Consider the following 23,159-nt stretch of genomic DNA (forward strand, 5'->3'; position numbering starts at 1 on the left):
TCGCATCCTCACCTGTCCGTATATTGGCTTCATGACCTGTTATCACTGCTTAAGTAGAGTGTAATGCATTTAGTTATACTGTGATATGCAGCAGCATTTTTGCAGGATCATGGATTTGCTAAATGGTTTGTAGGCCTTTGGAGTCTTCAAAAGTCCCAGGCCATGATGCAGATCCATTTGTTTTTTAGATAGCCCCTGAGAGCAGGATGCACCATGTAACCTGTTCAGTGAGTAGCACAGCCTGTGGTTCGGTTCTGTTTTTATTTTCGCAAATTGTTCATACAGTGCATTTACTTACAGGTCCATGTTTGACCATCTAGTCAAAGGAAGGCATCTGTCTTTCTCTTTTCTTTTCAATGACTAGCTCATTTTGCAGGTTGAAACTGGATGCTTTCCGATAATCGCATCCTCACCTGTCCGTATATTGGCTTCATGACCTGTTATCACTGCTTGGATGCATGAACGACCAATACCTACAGTACACTCTTCCATGAGTGGGGTCAAAAATGACCCCAATTAGAATCAATGTGTTTTTGCAATGAATTTAAAAAATGTCTTTAATTTTGGTTAAAGGTGATTATATTTATTATATTTGGGTCAACAAAAAGACTGATTTTACATTGAACATGCTTATTTATAACTTTTTTATAAAAACAATTCACAGGAAATAACATCAAAAATCTTCAAAAATTATTGTTAGTATGTCCATCTGTCTGGAGGACAAAAAAGAGAATGAACATACATAAGACCAGAACACTGTCCACTCACATGTGCCCACACAAACGTCTTTTCTCTATTCACTGTGTGCAGTTGTCACAGACTATTTGCTTTTGGCTGTGACCATTGCACACTGGGGTACTGCATTTCCAACAGCAATTGGTGGCTTTGCGATCTTTGTTTCTGGACACATCTGGCACCTCTTTCTCTTCTGTTGGCCCTCTGTGCTTCTCTCCTGTTGCTGGTTTGCAGCTTTTGTCACTCACACACCTTCCATTGCTTCAGTGATGTAGGTTGGTAGGTTTGGGGTACCTTCCAGTCGACTTTTTATGTGAGGAGTCACAAGCTCCTTTGAGAGCTCTGTGAGGAAATGTCGCCGTGCGTTGGTGATACCTGTGGAAATTTCAGGGTGCTGAGCCCTGAAAAATGAGTAGGCGTTTAGAGTGGCTATATCAATCATGTTGTACCACAGCACCATGGGCCACCCTCTGTGTCTGGCGCTTGCAGGTGTAGTAGCCAACCATCTGGTCAACGGTATCTACACCTCCTTTTGTCTGGTTGTAGAAGAGGATTATTTCTGTTTTTTTATTTTGGCTGTTTTCATCCACCATCTTGCTGTGGTGCATTGTGCTGAGAAGGCAGAACAGCCTTTCCCTTTTTTCTGATATAGCTGATCATGGTCATGCTGCCATTGAACCCAAATTCAGTGCTGTGGACCTCCCTCGACTTGGAAGCCTTCATCACTGGAGGGATGTCTGGCTTGTTCTGTCGCAACGTTCCCACAATTGTCAGACCCCCTTCTCCAGGAGATGCTCTGCAAGAGGCACACTGGTGAAGAAGTTGTCTGTGGTGAGGTTGCGACCTGTGTGTCTGAAATCCACTGCACAACTGACGGACAGTGTTTTCCCCTAGATTCTTCTGGACTTCTTCCCCCTGGTTGTCTCCCTGTGTACACAATTCCCATCAATTGCATAAGGAGTGCGTGCATCACAAACCCAGAATATCTTTATGCCGTACTTGGCAGGCTTGCTTGGCATATACTGCAAAAACTTTGTCCTCCCTCGAAATGGTACAAGCTGTTCGTCCACTGTGACACAATCACTGGGGATGAATTTCTGCCTGCAGTTGACCAGGAACAGTCCCATATGTAGCGGAAGGCTGTCATGTGGTCTGTTTCCAGTCGGGAGGCTCTGGTCCTCTTGTCATCAAAGCGCAGCAAACGGTGAATATCTTCGAAACGTCCAATTGACATTGTGCCTTGTACATTGGGTTGTGTAGAGGACTCCCAAAGAGCACACGGATTGGTACATCCCAGTTTTTCTCACTTCCTGCAAGAATGGTCAATCCAATGAAGCCATGAGCTCCTCTTTGCTTAGATTTTTCCACTCTTTTCCTCTGTTTGTTGCGACTCTTCTTCCCTCCATGTTTGTGCATCTCAACACCTCTTCTAATATACTATCAGTGATAAGCAGCTTCCATGCATCTATTGGAGAGACGGTGCTAAGCCCATGTGCAGGCTCTGACCGACTTCTCAGTAAATTGTGGCTTGGTGTTTTAGCCTGGGTGGGAGGTAACTCTGCCAGTAAGACCCCTTGCGGCTCATTCTGTTGGACACAATATCCATTTCCTCTTCGGAGGACTCAGAGGACTCCTCTGTGTCTGACTGATCTTGTTCGGCAGGGCAGGTTGGTTCCCAGACGGCCTGACATGTCCAGGTGGACAATAATCTGGATACTCTACATCTGAGATGTCAGATCCCGAGTCAATCCCACCGATGGGCTCTTCATCCCATCCGTTCAGGATCATATCTCGAGCAACGTCTTCGGCTATCCTAGCTGGCCTCCAAGTAGCCATGATAGTCTAGATGAGAAAACATAAAACAGACAATGTTTGAATGACACACAAAACTATAAATCAATATGCAGCTATCTACATAAATGTCTGTGCATTTATATGTAAGTAAAGGCACAGACATGCATGTCTGCGAATTACAGCGAAAACAGCGCACAAGGCGGGCTTAAACCAAAAAGGCATGGTCCTCAGTAAGTCTCCAAAAAATCAAACGTTTAAATAACTTGAGGGTTGGAAGAGTGGATTAAAGATAATATGACATTTAAATACAAGTATAACAGCATGAAAAAACATTACATAATTTTGTCAACTATAGCCATAGACTCACAATAGGCTGAAAAGTTAGTAAGTTCAATGTAAATGTATTGCTATACTGGTGCTAGTGTATTTTAATGTCACACAATAGACTATATTGCGACAGCATTACATCATTTGTCCCATCCCTGATTTATTACACTTTTGTTTAATAAAGTCTTCATTAAGCATATTTTACAGTTTAAAGAAAAATACATAAAACAACGTATAAATATATATTTTTGTAATAGCAAGCTGTAAAAGCAGTTTAATGTTTTGTCTGCAGCTGAAAGACTGAGGTTTCTCTGGTAGTTTGCGCATTACTTATGAAAGCCAAGTTATTTTTATTGGAAATAAAATTACATTCGCAGTTTTCTATTTTGTGATATTCATTTTCTGATAACCAATTAATTGATGACTGAATCTGCACGAGGCTTATCTTTTTTATATTTAAAAATAGAGTCTCTCAAAACCCAACAAACTTGCTCTGGCCAGCGGACTGCAGGTGTGAAGTTATTGTGTGGCTGCTGTTTAAAGCAGAAGGTGTATTTAAATGGTAAGGCTTTGGCTACTTTCTTCGTATACATGTACTTACTGTACTGGTGGTGTGCAAGCTTGCTAGAATAGAGGAAAAGGATGACAGGTAGATAAGGAATGTCAATAAACTGAGAAGCAGCTACAAAGGTAAGGTCACTTCCAATGCAATTGTGTAATCATTAAGCACATAAAAACATGTATCTATTGCTGTTAGTAAATTAGTTGTATCCTTACCTCACCTTTGTATTGCTTCATATTTATACTTCAGGGCTCTGAAGCCACTCTTAAACTCCCCTTGATTAACTTGTACTTGCCAACTGTTTGACTGCATTGCTTCACACTGTGAAGAAACATACGACCAAAACTGTCATAACTCTGTATTGGTCACAACCTTATAGAACAAAGACCTTTAGATAATCACACACACACACACACACACACACCCACACACACACCCACACCCACACCCACACCCACCACCCACACCCACACACAATCAATATTCAATAATCATATAATAGGTTACCTAACAGGTTAGCTTTTATTAGAAGGAATTATGAATACAGTGAGTCTCTACACAACAAATGCAGTAATATCAGCTGGTTTACTAAGCTAGTGTAATGTTAGCTAGCTTAGTAAGCTAGTGTAATGTTAGCTAGCTTAGTACGCTAGTGTAATCTTAGCTAGCTTAGTAAGCTAGCTAACAGAGTACTAACATTACTACTAACATTATTTTGTAGTTAGCTAACTAGTGTCTACTTTTTTGACCCAACCAACATGCTATCTATCACAGAAAAGTCATGGAGTTGATGTATGTACATGTATGCTGCTGTGTCAAACTGACCTCCTGGTGGTGAGACTGCAGGCATCAGATGTGTAAGTGGGACAGAAAATGTATCCTGACAGTCACAGTTGGTAAGAATCAACGGTTCCCAAAGCAAACCCTTGAGATTCTGTAGGAAATGCTTGGGGTCATTTTGACCCCGCTTATGAAAAACTGGGGTAGTGACACAAAAACTGCAATTTCTTAAAATGTATAAAAATATTCAAAAAAATTCAAATGGCTTCAAGTCACAAACATGTTTTATGAGGAATACCTGGAATATGGAAGTGTAAAAACTTTTAATTTCAGAGATTTTGAAGAATAACAACCCTCAGGGTCATTTTTGACCCCACTTATGCATCTAAGGGTTAAGTAGAGTGTAATGCATTTAGTTATACTGTGATATGCAGCAGCATTTTTGCAGGATCATGGATTTGCTAAATGGTTTGTAGGCCTTTGAGTCTTCAAAAGTCCCAGGCCATGATGCAGATCCATTTGTTTTTTAGATAGCCCCTGAGAGCAGGATGCACCATGTAACCTGTTCAGTGAGTAGCACAGCCTGTGGTTCTGTTCTGTTTTTATTTTTATTTTCTCAAATTGTTCATACAGTGCATTTACTCACAGGTCCATGTTTGACCATCTCGTCAAAGGAAGGCATCTGTCTTTCTCTTTTCTTTTCAATGACTAGCTGATTTTGCAGGTTGAAACTGGGTGCTTTCCGATACTTCTAACTATCTTCAAATGCTTTAGTGCTGTGAAATCTCTTCCAACAAGCATGTTTCTTTAGCAGACCCACTTGACTAATCTAGCAGGCCTCTGGGTCTGCCCCACAAACCACCAAGCATCCTGTCCTGACTGGCTTTCACCACCACTCATTTTTCTTTGCTATTTCCTACCAATCCTTCTATTTCCCGTCATCTCCCTACAAATCAGCACATGACGAGAGGCAGTTCCGTTTCTACTTTTCTGGTCACTGCTTCCCCTTTCTCTCATCAGCCCATCCCCTTCCCATGTGCTCTGACAAAGATTAAAGAAAATATGCTAGTAAGAAGTAACACACTAGAAGCATTTTCTCTCTTAGGCAGGGCACAGACAGATATACATAGGTTATTATACTTTCATCTACAGTGTACTCCAGATAATCATTTCATTTTCTCTCTGTACTGTATTATCTTGCTTCATTTCTCCTCAGTGGCAGCAGTGGTGTGTTTAAAGGGGTAGCACGCACTTTTAATAGATTTCTCCCACGCCGTAGAGAGCGTCGCAGGGGGAACAGTTTTAATTGTGGTTTAAGGGGGCTTTTTCCCATGTGGTGATGTCACTGTGTCAAAGCTGAGCCCCCAGGGAGCCTGTACTTCCAACGAAGGCCTCCCCGTCACTCCCATTCATATTTTTCTGTTCTCTCTTCTAGACCCTCTTTTAACTGTGCTCTCTTCATCTTTGGCATTCATCTTTTCTAATTTAGTTCAAGCTCTGCACTTCCCTAGAGTATGCCCATCCTCTACTCTCTGGGTTTATCTATCTCAATATTTGCAGTTTTTTACTTAGTAACTGTTTGGATTTGCTGCTTTTCTTTGTTTTTGCAAAGTAAACATTGTTGGACTGTTGGCTAGCACAACAACCAATTGGATGTTTTTACCTTGGGCTTATTTCAATGACTTAATCATTAATCAGTTAATCAAATGTAATTTACAAACATTTTTCAAAAATAACTTTGACCAATAATTGAAGCCCTACTAAAGCTCTTATCGACAAATACGGCAAAGCACTAGCTTGCTGACATCTGCTTATTTAAATCTGTAGATGTGCATATATGCAAAGTCTGTGTGTGCTTATTCAGTCAGGGACATGCAGGCATTCATGCGGAAATACAGCTGTAGATGTCAGAGCATGCATGGTATACCTCTTGTGTCTCAGGTGGTAATATTCATTCCTGACCTTTTATCTGCCCTGAAGGGTAGAGATTGGCCAGAGATAAATGCCAAAGAGTAATAATCTGGGAGCAGTGCCTTCTGACCTACCTTGCCTGAAATTTGAATGCATAATAAGGCAAAGTAAGCTAAAGCACAACTATTTACTCCAGCTTACACCTGGTGTCGGCTGTCCTCTTTACCTGAAGTGTTTTTAAGAGTTTATATTGAGTGTATAGTGTTGGTTGGTGTTGTCAAATGGATCATTAGAGCCAAAGTAAAAAATCCTGACAGCCACAAATTGCAGTATGGTCTTCAATTGAGACATATGCTGTGCTATTGTGGCATGCATATCTGGGTCATAGCCCAGAATAATGAGTTGGATGGAAAAAAACATGTTTATAAATTCAGAGGATCCTGCAATTAGTCATGTTATCTAGCACTGCCCTTTCTGAACAGTTAATTTCACCAATCATGTATGTCATATATATAAATAAAGTAAAAAAACGATACTTGAAAACACAACTGTGCTTGACAGAAGACAGTTATTAATTGCCAACCTATAACAAATCATATATTTGCAGTGTTTAGAGTAATCAAAAACGATTCTGTTTGGGGAGTAATTGTCTTCATCTGCTTGTCGAGTTATTGGGGTTGAGTCAGCCCCAACCAGCTGTCAAAGCTGAGTTCCATAATACAGTAAGAGAGATTGTTGACTGGATGGAGCAAATATGGGATGACCCTCTTCTATCTGCCTGACAGACACAACTGCAGGGTCAACCATAGCCCAGAAATAGATCTCCCCTATCAACATTCACTAATGCATACAGTACATTTACTATTACATTACTGTCATAGATAATGCAAAGAATACAGTCACACACGCACGCACACACACACTGGCTTTGAACACATGGCGCATCATGCACAGACACATGGGCAGCCAGAGTGTAATGCTTGGCCACATGATGCCTACGCCTGATCTTGGAGGCTGACCCATTTAGCTGAAAGCAACAATGATTTCATTATATCGCTGACATAATCAGCGTGCAGGGGTTGCTCTGTGTACGTGTATGTGTGTGTGAATTAGGGCTGCACGATATATCGTGTCGTGACGATAATCACGATTTGCGCATGCGTGATATTCACATTGCGTGGACGTGCGATCTTTATAATAAAAAAACTAAACTTGCGATATTAAGTAGGCAAATGAACTCAAACACGTCATGTTACATTTATTTTGCTGCTTGCTACAAAAGGAAAACTTGCGCGGCTCTCATGTCAGGGGTACTTGAGTGAGTGACATGCAGGCTCTGCATGCACAGCAAACCACCAATCAAATCTCCAAAACAAACAGACCCAGTGATTGAAGGTAAACACACTGAATAAAGTAGTTTCATGTGTTTCTCCAGGGCAGTTCGGCGCTGCTAACCGAGCTAGCTCAGCTTGTTGCTCTGATAACTTAAGATCCATACGTCCGTGACTAAAATCCTTCATCCGGTTAAATATAGTTAAAAAAATACCAATGTTATAGCATTAAAGTTCAAGTAAGGATGGTTTGCGGGGGAAAAAACTGTCTTTTCTTCAATTCCTGTATGTTTTCATATTGCAATATATATATCGCAGGGGGAAAAAAATCGCAATGTCAGTTTTTTCCAATATCGTGCAGGCCTATTGTGAATACAAAGAAAATCGAATATAAGTATCCATATGTCCTTATACAGCATGTGTGCTAGAAGGACCATGTCAGTAGTAGGAATGTTTTAATGCATGAATGGGCTGGCAGACAGGCATTTCCTGTGAAGAGCACAGGACGTGTGTGTTTGTCACCCTGAATTCAACCACCATATTTGTTTTGTCATATGAAAGGTTACAAACACCTCAGGCATGGCCTCCCTCGTCACCATTTCCCCTCTTCAGTGACTAAGTGATCACTGAACTGGAATGCATTACAAGAATGAATAGTAGGAAATATTTGTCCAGGGTTGCATAATAACCACAAGCACATGATTTATTATTCTCACACACACACACACACACACACACACACACACACACACACACACACACACACACACACACACACACACACACACACACACACTCACAATTTCTTTGTATAAAACAGTACCTATTTGCTTTAGAATTGTAGGCTCATTTAAGGATGAATAAAAAATGCTAACAAATCCTTTTATAGATAAGTAAATTGTTTAATTTAAATGTTCACTGTACACAGCACTTTGAAATGTATTTCATCTGAAATGATTATTGAATGTTTTTGCTACAGGCAGCTCTCAGCTAGCTGTACTTGGCAATTTCCCTTGTTACTATTTGACAAGCCAAGGTTAGAATCACTGGTCTGTCACCTGACCTGACCTTGACTGCTATTGTATGTAACTTTGTCTCTATTTTATTTTTTAAGGAAGAGGAAATGTTCCGACCAAACATGTTCTTCCTTCTGCTCCTTCCGCCCATCATCTTTGAATCGGGATACTCTTTACATAAGGTATTATTTATAGTGTCAAGATATAAAAGAAGGAATGACACGTTATGCATGTGATGTACTTAACAGTGCAAAGCAGTGTACATGTGACATAACGTTGGTATTTATTTCCTATGCAAGATCAATTGGCTAACAATTACAAAAGTGATTGATATACAAATATGTAGAGAAAGAATCATAGCACCAATAAGTCACTTAAGAAATAATAACACACTCAAACGTTTAAAGTGCTTATGATTGTTGCAGCAATGGCTATGCTATGAAACTGCTCTCTTTCAGATATGCTCTTTCACAATTGTCATATATAATCATATCTGAGGTTTGAAACTCATTGGCAAATGCAAAAAGGTGGCTCCTACCATTTGATTATTTATCAGATTATTTATAGATACATTCTGTTACATTATTAAAAAATGAAATTGTGTTTTTTTCTCTGTACATGTACTCTGCCCTACTTTTCATTTGACTGCTTGCCTCATGTTATACACCATGTTATGTAAGTGTCATGCTACTGAAGCCTATGAATACTTGAGCTTTGTGTCCATGTATGTTCAGGGTAACTTCTTCCAGAACATTGGCTCCATCACTCTCTTTGCTGTGCTCGGCACGGCCATCTCTGCTTTCATCGTCGGAGGAGGGATCTATTTCCTTGGGCAGGTGAGGATTGTGTTTGTATCAGTCAACAACACGGGGCCTGTTCAGAGAAAGAGTTTGAACCTTTTGACGCTAAATAAAATGTGTGTTGTTAATACGGTGTGAAGGTGCAAATAGCCCCTAGCATCTTTACATTGTTCAGAATGTTTCTTGCTCTATGTGTTAACATACCAGAGCTCTTTGTTGCCACTCTGAAATGTGTGTCTGTGTTTTTCTCAGGCTGGTGTGATCTATAAAATGTCAATGACTGATAGGTGAGTGTTAGTGTTCCCTTTCAACTTGCATTCCTTTTTATAACAATAATTATAAAGTCTCTATGGATTCAACTTTTGTACTGCCAGGCTTTTAACATTAGAACATCTTTTTGTACAAATGACTTCAAAGGAAATTGGATATAGGTATTTCACAACAGCAACACCCACAGACTTGTTCAGTTCCAGCTGGATAATCCAGCTGCCAGATATGACTGTAACACACAAGCAGTGAAGTATTGAAGTATTCTCCAACATTATTGCAATTGTAAAATTAACAAATTGTAGGTCTGACCTCGCTGAGTAAAAACATGTGCTTCCTTGTTTGTGATGCATAACCTGTCTGCATCCTTCTGACCTCGTGCACTTACAGATTTTGTCCCTTTGTTGCCAATGTGTGTTTGTTTCTTAATTTTTATGTGCATGTCTTATTGCTCCTGTATAACACACTTCCACTCTCTTGCTGTAGCTTTGCCTTCGGCTCACTGATCTCAGCTGTGGACCCCGTGGCGACCATCGCCATCTTTAACGCCCTGGATGTTGACCCGGTCCTCCAAATGCTGGTGTTTGGAGAGAGCATCCTCAATGACGCCGTCTCCATTGTCCTCACGAAGTAAGAGTCTTTCTCCTTCCTCAATGTTTGTTTGTTCATACGGGGTAAAACCTCAAATTTGCCCATGCATGATATTTACACGGCTTTTTACTATCAGCAACTAACGAGACAAGTATACTATTTTAAAAAACCTAAATTGTACCTAGAGTTCCCTATGCAGTCCCTTTCAAAGTATTTGGAGTTGAAAGAAATCCATAAAAAGCAGCATGAAGAAATATGGCGATGGTCTTCAGTGCATGACATTAAGGATTTTGGGAGATGGCCCTGTGGGCCAACTAAGCTAATTTACAGATGGCCCTGAGCCCAATAGAGATTGCCTTGAAAAATGCGTGCGGATGAAATGGCACGAAGGGTTTGGGGGGCCTCCCCCTAGAACATTTAGATTTTTCCAGGTCTTACTGTAGATGCTGTCTGGTGCATTCTCTAGACTGAATTATAAGATGAACCACCACAATATTATATTTTACAATTTCAATTTTATTCTTCATTTCACTTGTTTGTTTGATCTTGTTTGCTCGCTTGCATGCCCTGCATAGCTATAAGAAATACTTAAGTTGTTGGTCAAGACACTTTCCATCGGATGAAGGCAAATGCCTTCCCAGATGTAAAAAAGTAGAAAACATTACATTCAGTTGTAACTGCCAAAACAAACATTATTTACACTATTATGGCCCCTGTTAAAAATGTTTGTAATGTTATCTACTGTAAGTTGGTCGAATGAATGCTTCCTCATCCGGAATCTGACCGAGCAGACCCGAGCAGCAGTGGAGAGGAGCCGAGCGCATCCGCGAAGCACACAACATGGTGACGTCGGAGTTCCCGTTAGCCGGCAAATCTATATCTCTTCGGTCAAAATAATTTCCCTTTAGCGCAATACCGCTTCAGTTGCGCCACTTATGTGACAGACAAGAATAGTCAATTCTAATGTCTAACACGTAATGTGGAGAAAGAGATGTCCTGTCTGGGTTGATTGTGCATTGATTGTGCGTTGATCTGTTGGTAATGCCTCGGGGTTCCGGTGGGCATGTAAACAAATGCATAATGCTGCGCTATACTTTGTGGCCTCACCCGGTTGCATAGCAATGCTTATTGTTTAGGTGTCTTTTAATAAGCAGGTAGTCATATCATTAGCTAGAACTAGCTGGATCTGATTGATATGGACATAAACGCGAGTGAAGTCTAATCTGACGGGAGAGAGAGATCAGCTGCTGCTGACGAGTCGACACGCAGCGCTTGCAGCGGTGAGCGGACAAAACACACACACTTCAGGTTAGAATATCACTCGTAGCTATTTTAATAACCTCTCAAACTACCTAAACTAGTTATAGATATGTTTAGTTTTACTGTCGGGTCACTAATTACTGGATCCGCGAGCTGCATGATACTGGCATAATAGATTGCCCGATCGGGCAACCAGCAGGAGAGGCTTCATTGCCCGAGCTAAATACTAGATGGCCCCGGGCCATCGGGCAGTCCTTAATGTCGAGCCCTGGTCTTCAAGATTTTTTTAATATTTGTAATCTTTATTTCATCACCACGCCACTACTATTAAGACTGTATATTAACCTCAAGGTGCGATTATCTGCTTTGATGCAGGAACCACCCTCGCAAACATTGACACACCTGTTCTTCTGTCAGCTGAGGTGCAGTGAGGCATAATCCAACCTTTTAACCCCACCTGCTTAATGCTGATTGGCCCTGACAGGACTTGAGATGAGAAAAGAACCAGTGACCTATTTTATCCCCATAGTTTACAAATGCAGAGAATGTGGGTACCAGTGTGTCAAAATGTGCTGAATGTGAAGTCCAAAAGCTGGGACTCACACATTTATCCGACTAATCTTCACAGATGAGGATTGTTGTTGGAATGCTTTCACAGTATCGGTGTAATACCTGAAACCTCCAGTAATGAGGGAAAGAAATGTTTTATTTAACCAGATAAAAAAGCATTGAGATAAAATCTCATTTTCAATGCTGACCTGGCCAAGAAGGCAGCAACGTTACACATAACACATAACACAAACATATAAAATACAGAGAACATAACTAAGAAAACAAAAGAGGAAAAGCAGTCACTACATTGTGCACATGAGGATAGTAAGAAAGGCACTACTTATTACTGCAAGAGCAGCTGGTGGTAAGGACTTAAGACAACTTCAATGTAAAGCATACTATTGAGACAAGTGCCCTCACTTTGAGGTTTGATTGAAGGTCATTCCAAGACCAAGGACCATAATAAAAAAGACTCCCTTTTCCAGCCTCAGTCCGCACAGCAGGAACCTGGAACCGTATCCAGGCACTGGATCTGAGGTTGTAAGAGTCGCAAACTGGAGCAAATCTGGCACATACAGTGGAAGCTTACCTAAAATGGCTTTATACATGAATAAAAACCAATGCTGCATCCTACGCATAGTAAGTGAGGACCATCCAGTTATGCTATACAGTGTGCAAAGATGAGTCCTATAGGGTGCATTTGATATAACGCAGTGCAGTATGGTGGGTCAAGTTTGGCCAAAACAGTGGGACAGGCAAATCTATAAATGGTATCACCGTAGTGCAGCTGGGACAGGAATAAGCCAGAGACCAACCTTTTATGGGATGAAGTTGAAAAACAACATTTAAGTCTGAAAAGGAAGCCAAGAGTGAATTTCGAATTTCTTTGTTAGAACTTCAATGTGGTGTTTGAAGTTCAGATTACTGTCCAACCAAAAGCCAAGATATTTGTAGGTATCGACAAACTCAACAGAGACGCGATCAAGGGTGTCAATGGAAAGGCAAGAGGACGCTGACTTGGGAGCAAAAAGCATTGCTTTGGTTTTCTTACCATTCAATAGCAGTTTAGAATCAAGAAGGGCATGCTGCAGCGTGATAAAATCAGATTTTAAATTGGAAACGGCAATATCCAGAGAAGGAGCACATGAATATACAATAGTGTCCTCAGTATACATATGATAGGTAGAAAATTGCATCTGACAGCAATCCAGAGTCCGAAAGAGCGACAGCTCAGGCAGAGAGCAAACAATCCAGTCACTGCGAAGCACCGGCACAAAACGACGCAAAACATCCCAAAAACTATTTTAAGCTTTTAAAACGTTTTAAAAGCGCAGCAGACCAATTTAAAAATGGGATCTAAAAAGCGAAATAAAAATGATAAAATGTCAGTATGCACAAGAGGTAGTCAATGCCAAAAAAAACGAGAATGAGACAAACACTAACAGAGACAGGGTGTTTCTCAATGTCGAGTACGCTTGCTTGGTAGCACATGTCTTCCGAGTCACTTGCATCAGAAGCGAGGCAAGAATACTTCCTGGCATTCGGAAAACGAAGCAATGGTATGAAGCTGCAGCGTCGGAGACTGCAATCTCAGGACCGCACTCCTAGGACCCTAGTTTTTCGTGACACTGCACTGTAGGGGTGGTAGCAAAACAAAGTTACATTTCCCTTAACTGTGGGTTTAAGACGAACAAAAATAATGTTCCATTTTAAAGGTCCCATGTCATGCTTTTCCGGTTATTACCCGTCCCCTTCTGTGTAATGAAGGTTTTTATGCATGTAAACGGTCTGCAGAGTCACAAACCCTCAAAGTACACCCTGTAGCGAGTACAACTCTAACACAGAAAATACCTCCCCAAAACGCCTCGTTGGAGATACGTCATTTGATTCTTCCTGGTACGCATGATGTCAACCGTACCCGGAACGAAATGGACCAATCCGTGGAGCCGTTACGTTACGTCCGCGGAGCAGTTACGTTAAGCCCCCGCTGATTGGTCAAAATTTACCAATCCACGGACTACCTCAGACACACACTCACTGCAGGCAGCTCTGCTGATCTCTCCTCCCTGGCTACAGGCTGATAACAGACAGTCGGGATCGCGGCGAAATTCTCTCTGCAGACCCATTCTCACAGCGTTTATCAACCTTTTTCTTACTCAATATCAAACCACACTTATTGTTTTTACTTCGGCTGTGACTTTGTGTGTGCTCAGGATGAGTTTGGCTGTGTTTGGCTGTGTATCGCTAAACAAGGAAACAACACCTCCATGGAGCTTAGCGCGATTCACAACGTCCCGACCAATCAGAGCACACTGTGCTCACAGGGAGGGTGGGGGCTGGAGCTACTGGAGCTACAACGAGCCGCTAAAGGCAGAGAGTGAAATTCAGTGAATACACGTAGTTTACAGAGATGCTGTATGATAAACCAATGTGAGTTTGGAAAATTGCACAATATAAATCTATTCTAGTAGACCTCAACAATGGAATTATGATCAGTGGAAATGGCCATGACATGGGACCTTTAAAGCCTAGTTAAAGGGACGGGCAAAACCTTTAATAAGCAGGTTTTCCGAGTAGCATGAAGCTGCAGCGTCGGAGATCGCACTCCTGGGACCCTAGTTTTTCGTGAAACTGCCACCTAGCGAGCAGGAGACATGAATATGAACGACAAAGCACAGAGTGTGAGTAATGGGAAGTGCTTTTAAAGTTTTATTTGTTTAACATTAATAAAAATTCCGGTGTCTTGAAATGAAGTGTGATTACCTAACATTAACTATGATAGTCTTAAGGCAATACAAACAAACATCTGTTAGCTTATGATAGCTTCTTGCCGTATTAAAGGAACTAAAAACAATTATTCGGCAAAATAAACTGTTGGCATATTTGATTATTTGTTTAATGAAACTGTAGCGTGATTTTGGCAAGCCCAAATAGGTGTCCTACATTAATTGTTGATTTAATCACTAATTACAGTAAGAGTGTGAGTAATCGTGTTGTTTGTTTAAAGTTAACAACTATTCTGGTTGAATTGGACAGCAATACAAGCAACACGTGCTAAATGTGAGTCTTACAGGGAAACAGTCATCTGTTAGCCTATGATGACTCGCTGCAAAACCAACTATTAGCCTTTTTGTTTATTTGTTTAATGAAACCGGGTGCTTTCAATGCGACCATCTTAATAAGGACGTTGGCACAGGCTACCGGGGAAGTGGACGGCGAGGAATCTTGGAGGGTTTTTACTCTGAAGAGGGCTTACCGGGGTACTGCAGCTGGAGCTGTTTTCTGGTGGCTGAGGGAACAACAGACCCCGCCTCACCTCAGTGAAGAATCCTCAGTGTCCTCTCCACTTTCAGAGGAAGGGTCAGAGGAACTCAGACATGCTGGACTCCAGAGGTCATTCCGTGCCCGTGTTAAGGAAATTATGCCCGTCTTCTAAACAAATACAAATACAAATTGATTCTGCACTGAAATGCCTTTCGGTCAAACTGCATGTTTATCTTTGGCAGCCAGGTGCATTAACACACTAACAGTTGTTTTTGTTTTTGAGTAATCAAGCACCTCTTCAAAGACGCATTTGATTTGATTTATTTCGAACGTGTAATACAATACAATTTTTTTTTACAATAATTAAATGAAACAAGATAATTATGGTACTGTAGAAACGTAAGCAGTATCAAATTGATAAACTAAATATTATTGACTTACAAATTATATATAAAGAAATTATCTTCCTAATTACACATCTGAAAAGGCGTGGGACGGAGTTTACGCGTATTTAACCCCTCCCCTTCTCCCAAAAACTAAATTCACATTTGTGTTTTCTTTTAACAAAATATACATCTAAATGTATGTCTACATACTATATACATTTACAATTATAAATAGATTATATAATTCTTACTACAATATATATATATATATATATATATATATATACACGTTGTAAATAATTGTCAAATTTGATAAGACACATATAAAAGACTATCGTTTTACATCTGACATACAAAATACATTTGTTATTAAAAAAACAAAAACATATTAGCAACAAATTGTTGTTAATAATAATTTAATTTCTGTAAGAAAAACACATTTTCATGCATTTTTAGATCGTTAATAACAAGCATTACAATATCTAAAGAGACTCGCTGTGTATGAGACTCAATACTCGCTGGACTCACTTTTACGGTCTTCCAATTCGCTGGGTGGCGATGTTGCAAAACAACTAGGGTCCCAGAAGTGCTGTCCCAGGAGTGCGGTCCCACTGCAGTCTCCGACGCTGCAGCTTCATACTATTAGGTGCGTTCACACCGGAGTACTTTCCCCCGTACATTTCCTGTTTAGTTCCGTTAGTGCCTGGAATTTTGCGTTTACACCAAAAAGAGTACTTAGTTCCGAGAACTTTTACCCCCATTTTTAGTGCCTGCTAGAGAGGTGGTACTATCCTGGGGAGAAAAAAGTACCAATTTCGATTGGCTGGTCGGATTGCAAACCACGCCCCGTAAAACTCTGAAAAGTGTTGTGAAGCCGCCATTGTATTTGTTGTCATTAGCATTATTAGCATTAGCATTGGCCCCCGCGCATCAACGGAGAGAGAATAACTTATGGCAACACAAAAAAAAACATGGGAGCGGTGGAGTGATGAGGAGGTGTCAGCGTTCTGACGATTTACTTCTACTGAAGCCAGTCCCCAACTCCGGGGACTTCCGGCCGGGAACTTTGGGTGGCAGTATACGCCGTGAAGTGGTTTGCGGCCTGTCAGTAAACCCAAAGCAGAAGAAGAAGAAGTGATTGCTGCATTTGCGTAATCTTCCCTCCGGGAACTTATTCCGGTGTGAATGCGATCTGTACTTAGTTCCATGGGGGTACTAAGTGCTGGCACTAAGTGCTGGGCACTAAGTACGGAAAAGTACTTGGTGTGAAAGCGGCTAATGCCTTCGGCGGCACTCGATTATTTTTTTTATTTGACAGGGACAGTGCACATTGATTGACATTTCTGTAAATGCGCCAGAGTTAGCCAACAGGCTGATTTTCCACTAACCACGCTAAGGTACTGTGGAGCGCATAAAGCTTAGCAGACTCTTCACGCTAACGATGGGTCACTTCTAGACTACTGTCCCGTAGCTCCTGCCCCTCTGTCGCAGCAGGGCTACTGCTGCAGTGCGGAGTGCACAAAGCAGACTCTTCACAACGAAGGATCACTTCTTCTTCAAGGCAGGGAAGGTTTCGCAGTACACAGTTTACTGTCCTGCAGCTGCTGCCTCTCTGTTGGACTCCGGTACTGCACATTACTCACGAGACGTTGTAAAAAAGAAAATGGGTGGGGGGCGAACGCACTAACCACTCCGCCAACGCCACAGTCACCCCCATCGTGCGGGCCGGATGAGAATGTCTGGCGGGCCGGATGTGGCCCGTGGCTTGGTGGTCCCTGCATTACAGTATCATCAGCATACATTTTGATGTTTGTGTCAGGACATATCGATGGTAAGACGTTTATATACAATGAAAATAACAATGGACCCAGAATTGAACCTTGTGGGACATCTGTGGACAGCTGGAGGTTAGATGATTGATTATTCTGTACTCTGGCATACTGAGAACGGTTGAACGAATATGATTCTATCCATTTAAGTGTTTGTGTGGGGAAGTTAATGCTGGATAGCTTAGATATGATTTTTTTTGTGATTAACAGTGTCAAAGGCCTTCTTTAAGTCGAGAAACACTGCTCCTACAACACCACCTTTATCCATTTTGGATTTTATTTGTTCTGTGAAAAAACAGTTGGCTGTTTCTGTAGAGTATTTGGCCCTAAAGCCAAATCGCATTGGATGCAGAGAAAAAGCACCGTTATTTTTCAACAACTTTTGATACTGTAGGAAGGATACTAATTGGCCTGTAGTTATTGGTAGACATTGGGTCTCCACCTTTAAAGATTGGATTAACTACAGCCGGCTTCCAAACATTTGGAAACATTCCTTGACAGAAAGAGAGGTTGATGATATTGGCAATAGGATGAGAAAGAGTTTTACTGAGGTCTTTGAGCATAACTGCATCCATACCAAATATATCCTTTGCTTTAGATGGTTTAAGGGATTTAATTACTCTTTTAACTTCTGCTTCAGTTTTGTTTCTTAAGCTGAAAGCTCGCTCCATTGTATCGATTTGACAATTACTTGTGCAGTCAGGAGAAAACACTGTGCAATGTTAGCAACAGAATCAATAAAATAGTGATTTTAAAACTTCAGCTACATTGCCTGGGGTGTTTATAAGCTTACTGTACCATTTACTTTAAGTTCAAACTGTTTTCTTTCCCTATGTTGATTACCAGTTAATGTTTTGAACTGGTCCCAGATCAGTTTCGAATTACCTCCTGCCTTGCCTATTATAGTTAAAAAGAAATCTGCCTTAGCTTTCCTTAATTTCTTTAAAACTTTATTCCTAAGCATAGTAAAATGACTTCTGTCATGGCTTAATTTGACAGAAGTCGTATGCTTGAAATAGTGGCTCTGGAGCAGCTTCACTCGACATTAGGCGCTTTCACACAGCAGTACTTTTCCCACAAAGGTTCATGAGAACTCTTTAGTTCTCATGAACACCGGAATAAGTCCCTGGAGGAGGATGAGGCAAATTAAGCCGCTGACGTCACTTATTCTTCTGCTTTGGGTTTACTGGCAGGCCGCAAACAACTTCACGGCGTATACTGCCACCCGAAGTCCCCGGCCGGAAGTCCCCAGAGTTTGGGACTGGCTTCAGTAGAAGCTGCTGGGACTCCCAGCAGCTTCTACTGAAGCCTTCCGAGTAAATCGCCAGAACGCTGACACCTCCTCATCTCCACCGCTCCCATGTTTTCTTTTGTGTTGCCATAAGTTATTCTCTCTGCATTTGTGCGCTGGGCTAATGCCAATGCTAATAATGCTAATGCGAGGGTAATGAAATGGCGGCTTCACAACACTTTTTGGGAGTTTTACGGGGCCTGGTTTGCAATCCGCCCAGCCAATCAGAAATAGGAACCTTTTTCTCCCACAAAAGTCCCTGATCTCTAGCAGGGATGGAAAAGGGGGTAAAAAGGTTCTCATGAACTAATTTAATTTTTCGTTTTTTTTTTGGTGTGAACACAACATTTCGGAACTATATCGGAGCTAAAGTGGGGAAAGTACTGCGGTGTGATATAGAGAAGCACCCCGTGACAGAAAAAAATCAACGTGCTGCCATCTTGGAACACACACCTACAGGGCAATCAGTGAGGAAGCCTGCAGGACTGAAAAGCAAATGTCCCTTTGCTGCCTCGTATGTTTAGTGTTAGGAAACTTTCGGTCGTCATAGGCAATTTAGTGACCTATTCTCTCAGAATTGTTTATAAAGATTGTTCGTGTCAACAAAATAGGGGTCGCAATCGACAACCCTCTAAATCTTGTCAGACAAGTTTGACAGGAACAGACAGTTGGCTCTCTTGTTTGTCTACATCACTGCGTTCCTATCTGCTCACTCCGTACTCACTATACAGTTGCCTTATCTACCCTACTCACAATCGGCTAAATGTGCAAAGTGATCTCAAGTGTCTGTATTCCCGCATGGTGTAAATGACTACATGAATAATGGAAAGGCCGCACAGCCCTGGCAGTTTGCTTGTTGTTAGCACCTCACAGGCTGGTTCTATTAAAAGCTACTTAACAGTTTGCCCTAGTCGTTTATAGGAGCCACGCAGCTAATGCCTTTTGTTTGAGAGCTTGTTAATAAGCATTAAAATCAGATTATCATGTTTCCTGTTTGTTTGTCTGTATAAATGATATTAGAAAATGATTGTACTGTATAATTAAATTGATTGTCTGCATTCCTACTGCAGAATAACTTCAACACATCCATTATGTTTTTCTTTTAGGATGAAAACATGCTGATAAATCATTTCCACCCAATTGCGTTAGAGTGCAAAGAATAAACTTGATAGACAGCTTTAACTTCTAAGAAACATGTTAAAGATGTTAAGTTATTGTTGGGCATTAATGTGTCTACATGTTGCTTAAAGTCACCTTACCCTTGAAAATGTATGTTTAACGTTCTAAAAACATATTACTGTGGCTCAGATGGCATTTTATATCGCCAAATGTCACCATAAGTTCCTTCCTGTCACTCTTCCTGTTGATTCACTGTGCTGATACAATACAACTGACCTCTGTTTACCAAACAGGATTTTGATAAAGGATTACACATTCTGCAGAAACTCTGATCTCACACACAATCTCTCAGAGTTGTGAGTTTGTAGTATTCAATTGTGGAGTTGTTCCGCCCTCTAGGGTCAGATAGAGGTATCACAACTCAGGATTTGTAACTGATATTGTGGCTTGATTTATTTTCCTCTCTTTTGTCTTTCAGCACGGCGGAGGGATTTTTTTCTGGCTCAGACAACTCCACAGTAACAGGCTGGGAGACTTTCTTACAAGCGTTGGGTTATTTTCTCAAAATGTTTTTTGGTTCTGCTGCTCTGGGAACACTCACTGGACTCATCTCGGCTATTGTATCCTGACTACTTTAGTGTATTTATGTTATGTGTTAAACTCTGTCTGTTTTCATGTTGTTTGAATTCCTTAACTTACTGATTAGTTTCTAAAACACTTCGATCTGAGGAAGACTCCTTCGCTAGAGTTTGGTATGATGATAATCTTTGCGTACCTTCCCTATGGACTGGCAGAAGGCATCAAACTGTCTGGTGGGTGTATCATACTCCTCCATGCATACTAGAGATTCTTATATTTGACTTTATACCACTATTTTAAATGTCTTTCTTCCTCTCCACCTCCAGGAATAATGTCCATCCTGTTTGCGGGAATCGTGATGTCTCACTACACCCATCACAACTTGTCTCCTGTGACCCAGATCCTCATGCAGCAGACACTGCGCACAATGGCCTTCATGTGTGGTCAGTGAATTTAGTCTTTTCCCCGGTGTCTTCCCATTTCGCCCCTTCCCAATTCACCCCTAAATTATTCCCATATTGCCCCATTGTCACTTCACCCCATTGTCACTTCGCCCCTTTCCCCACTTCGCCCCTTTTTTACATTAGGCCACATAAGAAATTATACTTGTTTTGGTTGGTCGTGGGTCTTAGGGTTAGGGTTATGGTTAGAGTTTATAGATCTAATGATGCATCCCATAAAGCAGTGGTTCCCAACCTGGGGAGCCAAAGATCGCAGGGGGGGTGCCAGGCCTCTTTTTTTTTTATTACATATAATTGTAAAGCAATAGATGATTGTCACTAAAAAGCCTTGTCTCTACATTACAATAAAATATAAAAAATAATTGATTAATTAATTTGAATAACAATTCAAGTTAGTAGCTAATAAAGGCATAAAAAGACGGACATTTATAATTCTTTCTTTAATAGAAATGTTTCTTCTGCCCGTAAAGTGTCCAAACCAGGCTTGTCTGGATAAGCGCATTTTTAAAACATAGTCATTGTCCATGCCGGTTTCAGTTGGATTATTTGTCACAGTTACTCAGATCAGATCGGTCTCCTCCATTTTGTAGATTATTTACGACTTCTGAATCCACATAAACACATCGGCAAAATCCCGCTTACTTTGAGCATGTGTTTTAAACAGTTTAATCCCTTTATGAATTGTTTCCACTTGCGCCGTCCTTTAATTTCTTCATACAGCGGGAATCCAAATAAATTAATCCTGAGTCCAATAACCATCAAAGTCACTCCAATAGTGCTCCTTAGTTACGCTTTCATCCTCCTTTAACAAAATACTTCACATTCATCCAGTTTGGGACAGTAGTTGTAGCATTTTTGAGACGGGTCAGCCTCCAAGATCAGGCCTAGGCATCATGTGGCCAAGCATTACTGTGTGTGTGTGTGTGTGTGTGTGTGTGTGTGTGTGTGTGTGTGTGTGTGTGTGTGTGTGTGTGTGTGTGTGTGTGTGTGTGTGTGTGTGTGTGTGTGTGTGTGTGTGTGTGTGTGTGTGTGTGTGTGTGTGTGTGTGTGTGTGTGTGTGTGTGTGTGTGTGTGTGTGTGTGTGTGTGTGTGTGTGTGTGTGTGTGTGTGTGTGTGTGTGTGTGTGTGTGTGTGTGTGTGTGTGTGTGTGTGTGTGTGTGTGTGAATAATAAATCATGTGCTTGTGGTTATTATGCAACCCTGGACAAATATTTCCTACTATTCATTCTTGTAATGCATTCCGGTTCAGTGATCACTTAGTCACTGAAGAGAGGAAATGGTGACGAGGGAGGCCATGCCTGAGGTGTTTGTAACCGCCCTTCATATGACAAAACAAATATGGTGGTTGAATTCAGGGTGACAAACACACACGTCCTGTGCTCTTCACAGGAAATGCCTGTATGCCAGCCCATTCATGCATTAAAACATTCCTACTACTGACATGGTCCTTCTAGCACACATGCTGTATAAGGACATGTGTGTGTGTGTGTGTGTGTGTGTGTGTGTGTGTGTGTGTGTGTGTGTGTGTGTGTGTGTGTGTGTGTGTGTGTGTGTGTGTGTGTGTGTGTGTGTGTGTGTGTGTGTGTGTGTGTGTGTGTGTGTGTGTGTGTGTGTGTGTGTGTGTGTGTGTGTGTGTGTGTGTGTGTGTGTGTGTGTGTGTGTGTGTGTGTGTGTGTGTGTGTGTGTGTGTGGAAGGAAACTTCCAACAGGAGTCATTTGGGGGGGCTCTTGGGAAAAAAGGTTGGGAACCCCTGCCATGAAGCATTGCATGAAGTCTGTTGACGAATCAGAGGCTGTTGTTGGGGCTGCAGGGGGCGGAATGGGAATAAACCCCTTTAACCCACCTTCCCCTTTGTTTTAATTTTACAATAAAAACTCACCACTATGTTACATGTTTTCTCTTTCCAGAAACGTGTGTGTTTGCCTTCCTCGGTCTCTCCATCTTCAGCTTCCCTCATAACTTTGAAATATCCTTCGTCGTCTGGTGCATAGTAAGTGCCCTTTCATTTTGGAACATTATTTGAATGTTGTTTTGTTCCTGGTGATGATCCCCATGAATGTCAGTGACAGCTCTTGTTCTCTCTCTAGGTCCTGGTTCTTCTAGGCCGAGCAATAAACATCTTCCCCCTGTCATTCCTGCTCAACTTCTTCAGAGATCACAAGATCACTCCCAAAATGATGTTCATCATGTGGTTTAGTGGTGAGATGAGCCTTTTGTCTAACATGTCACAAAAAACAAAAAACAACATTCAGCTCTTTGTTAGTTTTGTCTAAGCTTTGATCACTGCCCTAATATATTGGGCA

At 41.3% G+C, this 23,159-nt stretch overlaps 1 protein-coding gene across 1 annotated transcript in view; it reads left to right on the top strand.

Moving 5' to 3' along the window:
- The window catches only part of slc9a8 (solute carrier family 9 member 8), a 33,009-nt gene that overhangs the window by 5,834 nt on the left and 4,016 nt on the right, over positions 1-23,159 (top strand). The window contains exons 5-13 of the mRNA XM_079676706.1: positions 8,555-8,638; positions 9,191-9,292; positions 9,509-9,543; positions 10,010-10,153; positions 20,294-20,435; positions 20,522-20,627; positions 20,721-20,837; positions 22,764-22,846; positions 22,944-23,055. Coding sequence (XP_079532832.1) covers positions 8,555-8,638; positions 9,191-9,292; positions 9,509-9,543; positions 10,010-10,153; positions 20,294-20,435; positions 20,522-20,627; positions 20,721-20,837; positions 22,764-22,846; positions 22,944-23,055 — 925 coding nt within the window. The remainder of the gene's footprint in view (positions 1-8,554; positions 8,639-9,190; positions 9,293-9,508; positions 9,544-10,009; positions 10,154-20,293; positions 20,436-20,521; positions 20,628-20,720; positions 20,838-22,763; positions 22,847-22,943; positions 23,056-23,159) is intronic.

The sequence above is a fragment of the Notothenia rossii genome (assembly GCF_949606895.1).
Source record: "Notothenia rossii genome assembly, chromosome: 4".
Lineage (NCBI taxonomy): Eukaryota > Metazoa > Chordata > Actinopteri > Perciformes > Nototheniidae > Notothenia > Notothenia rossii.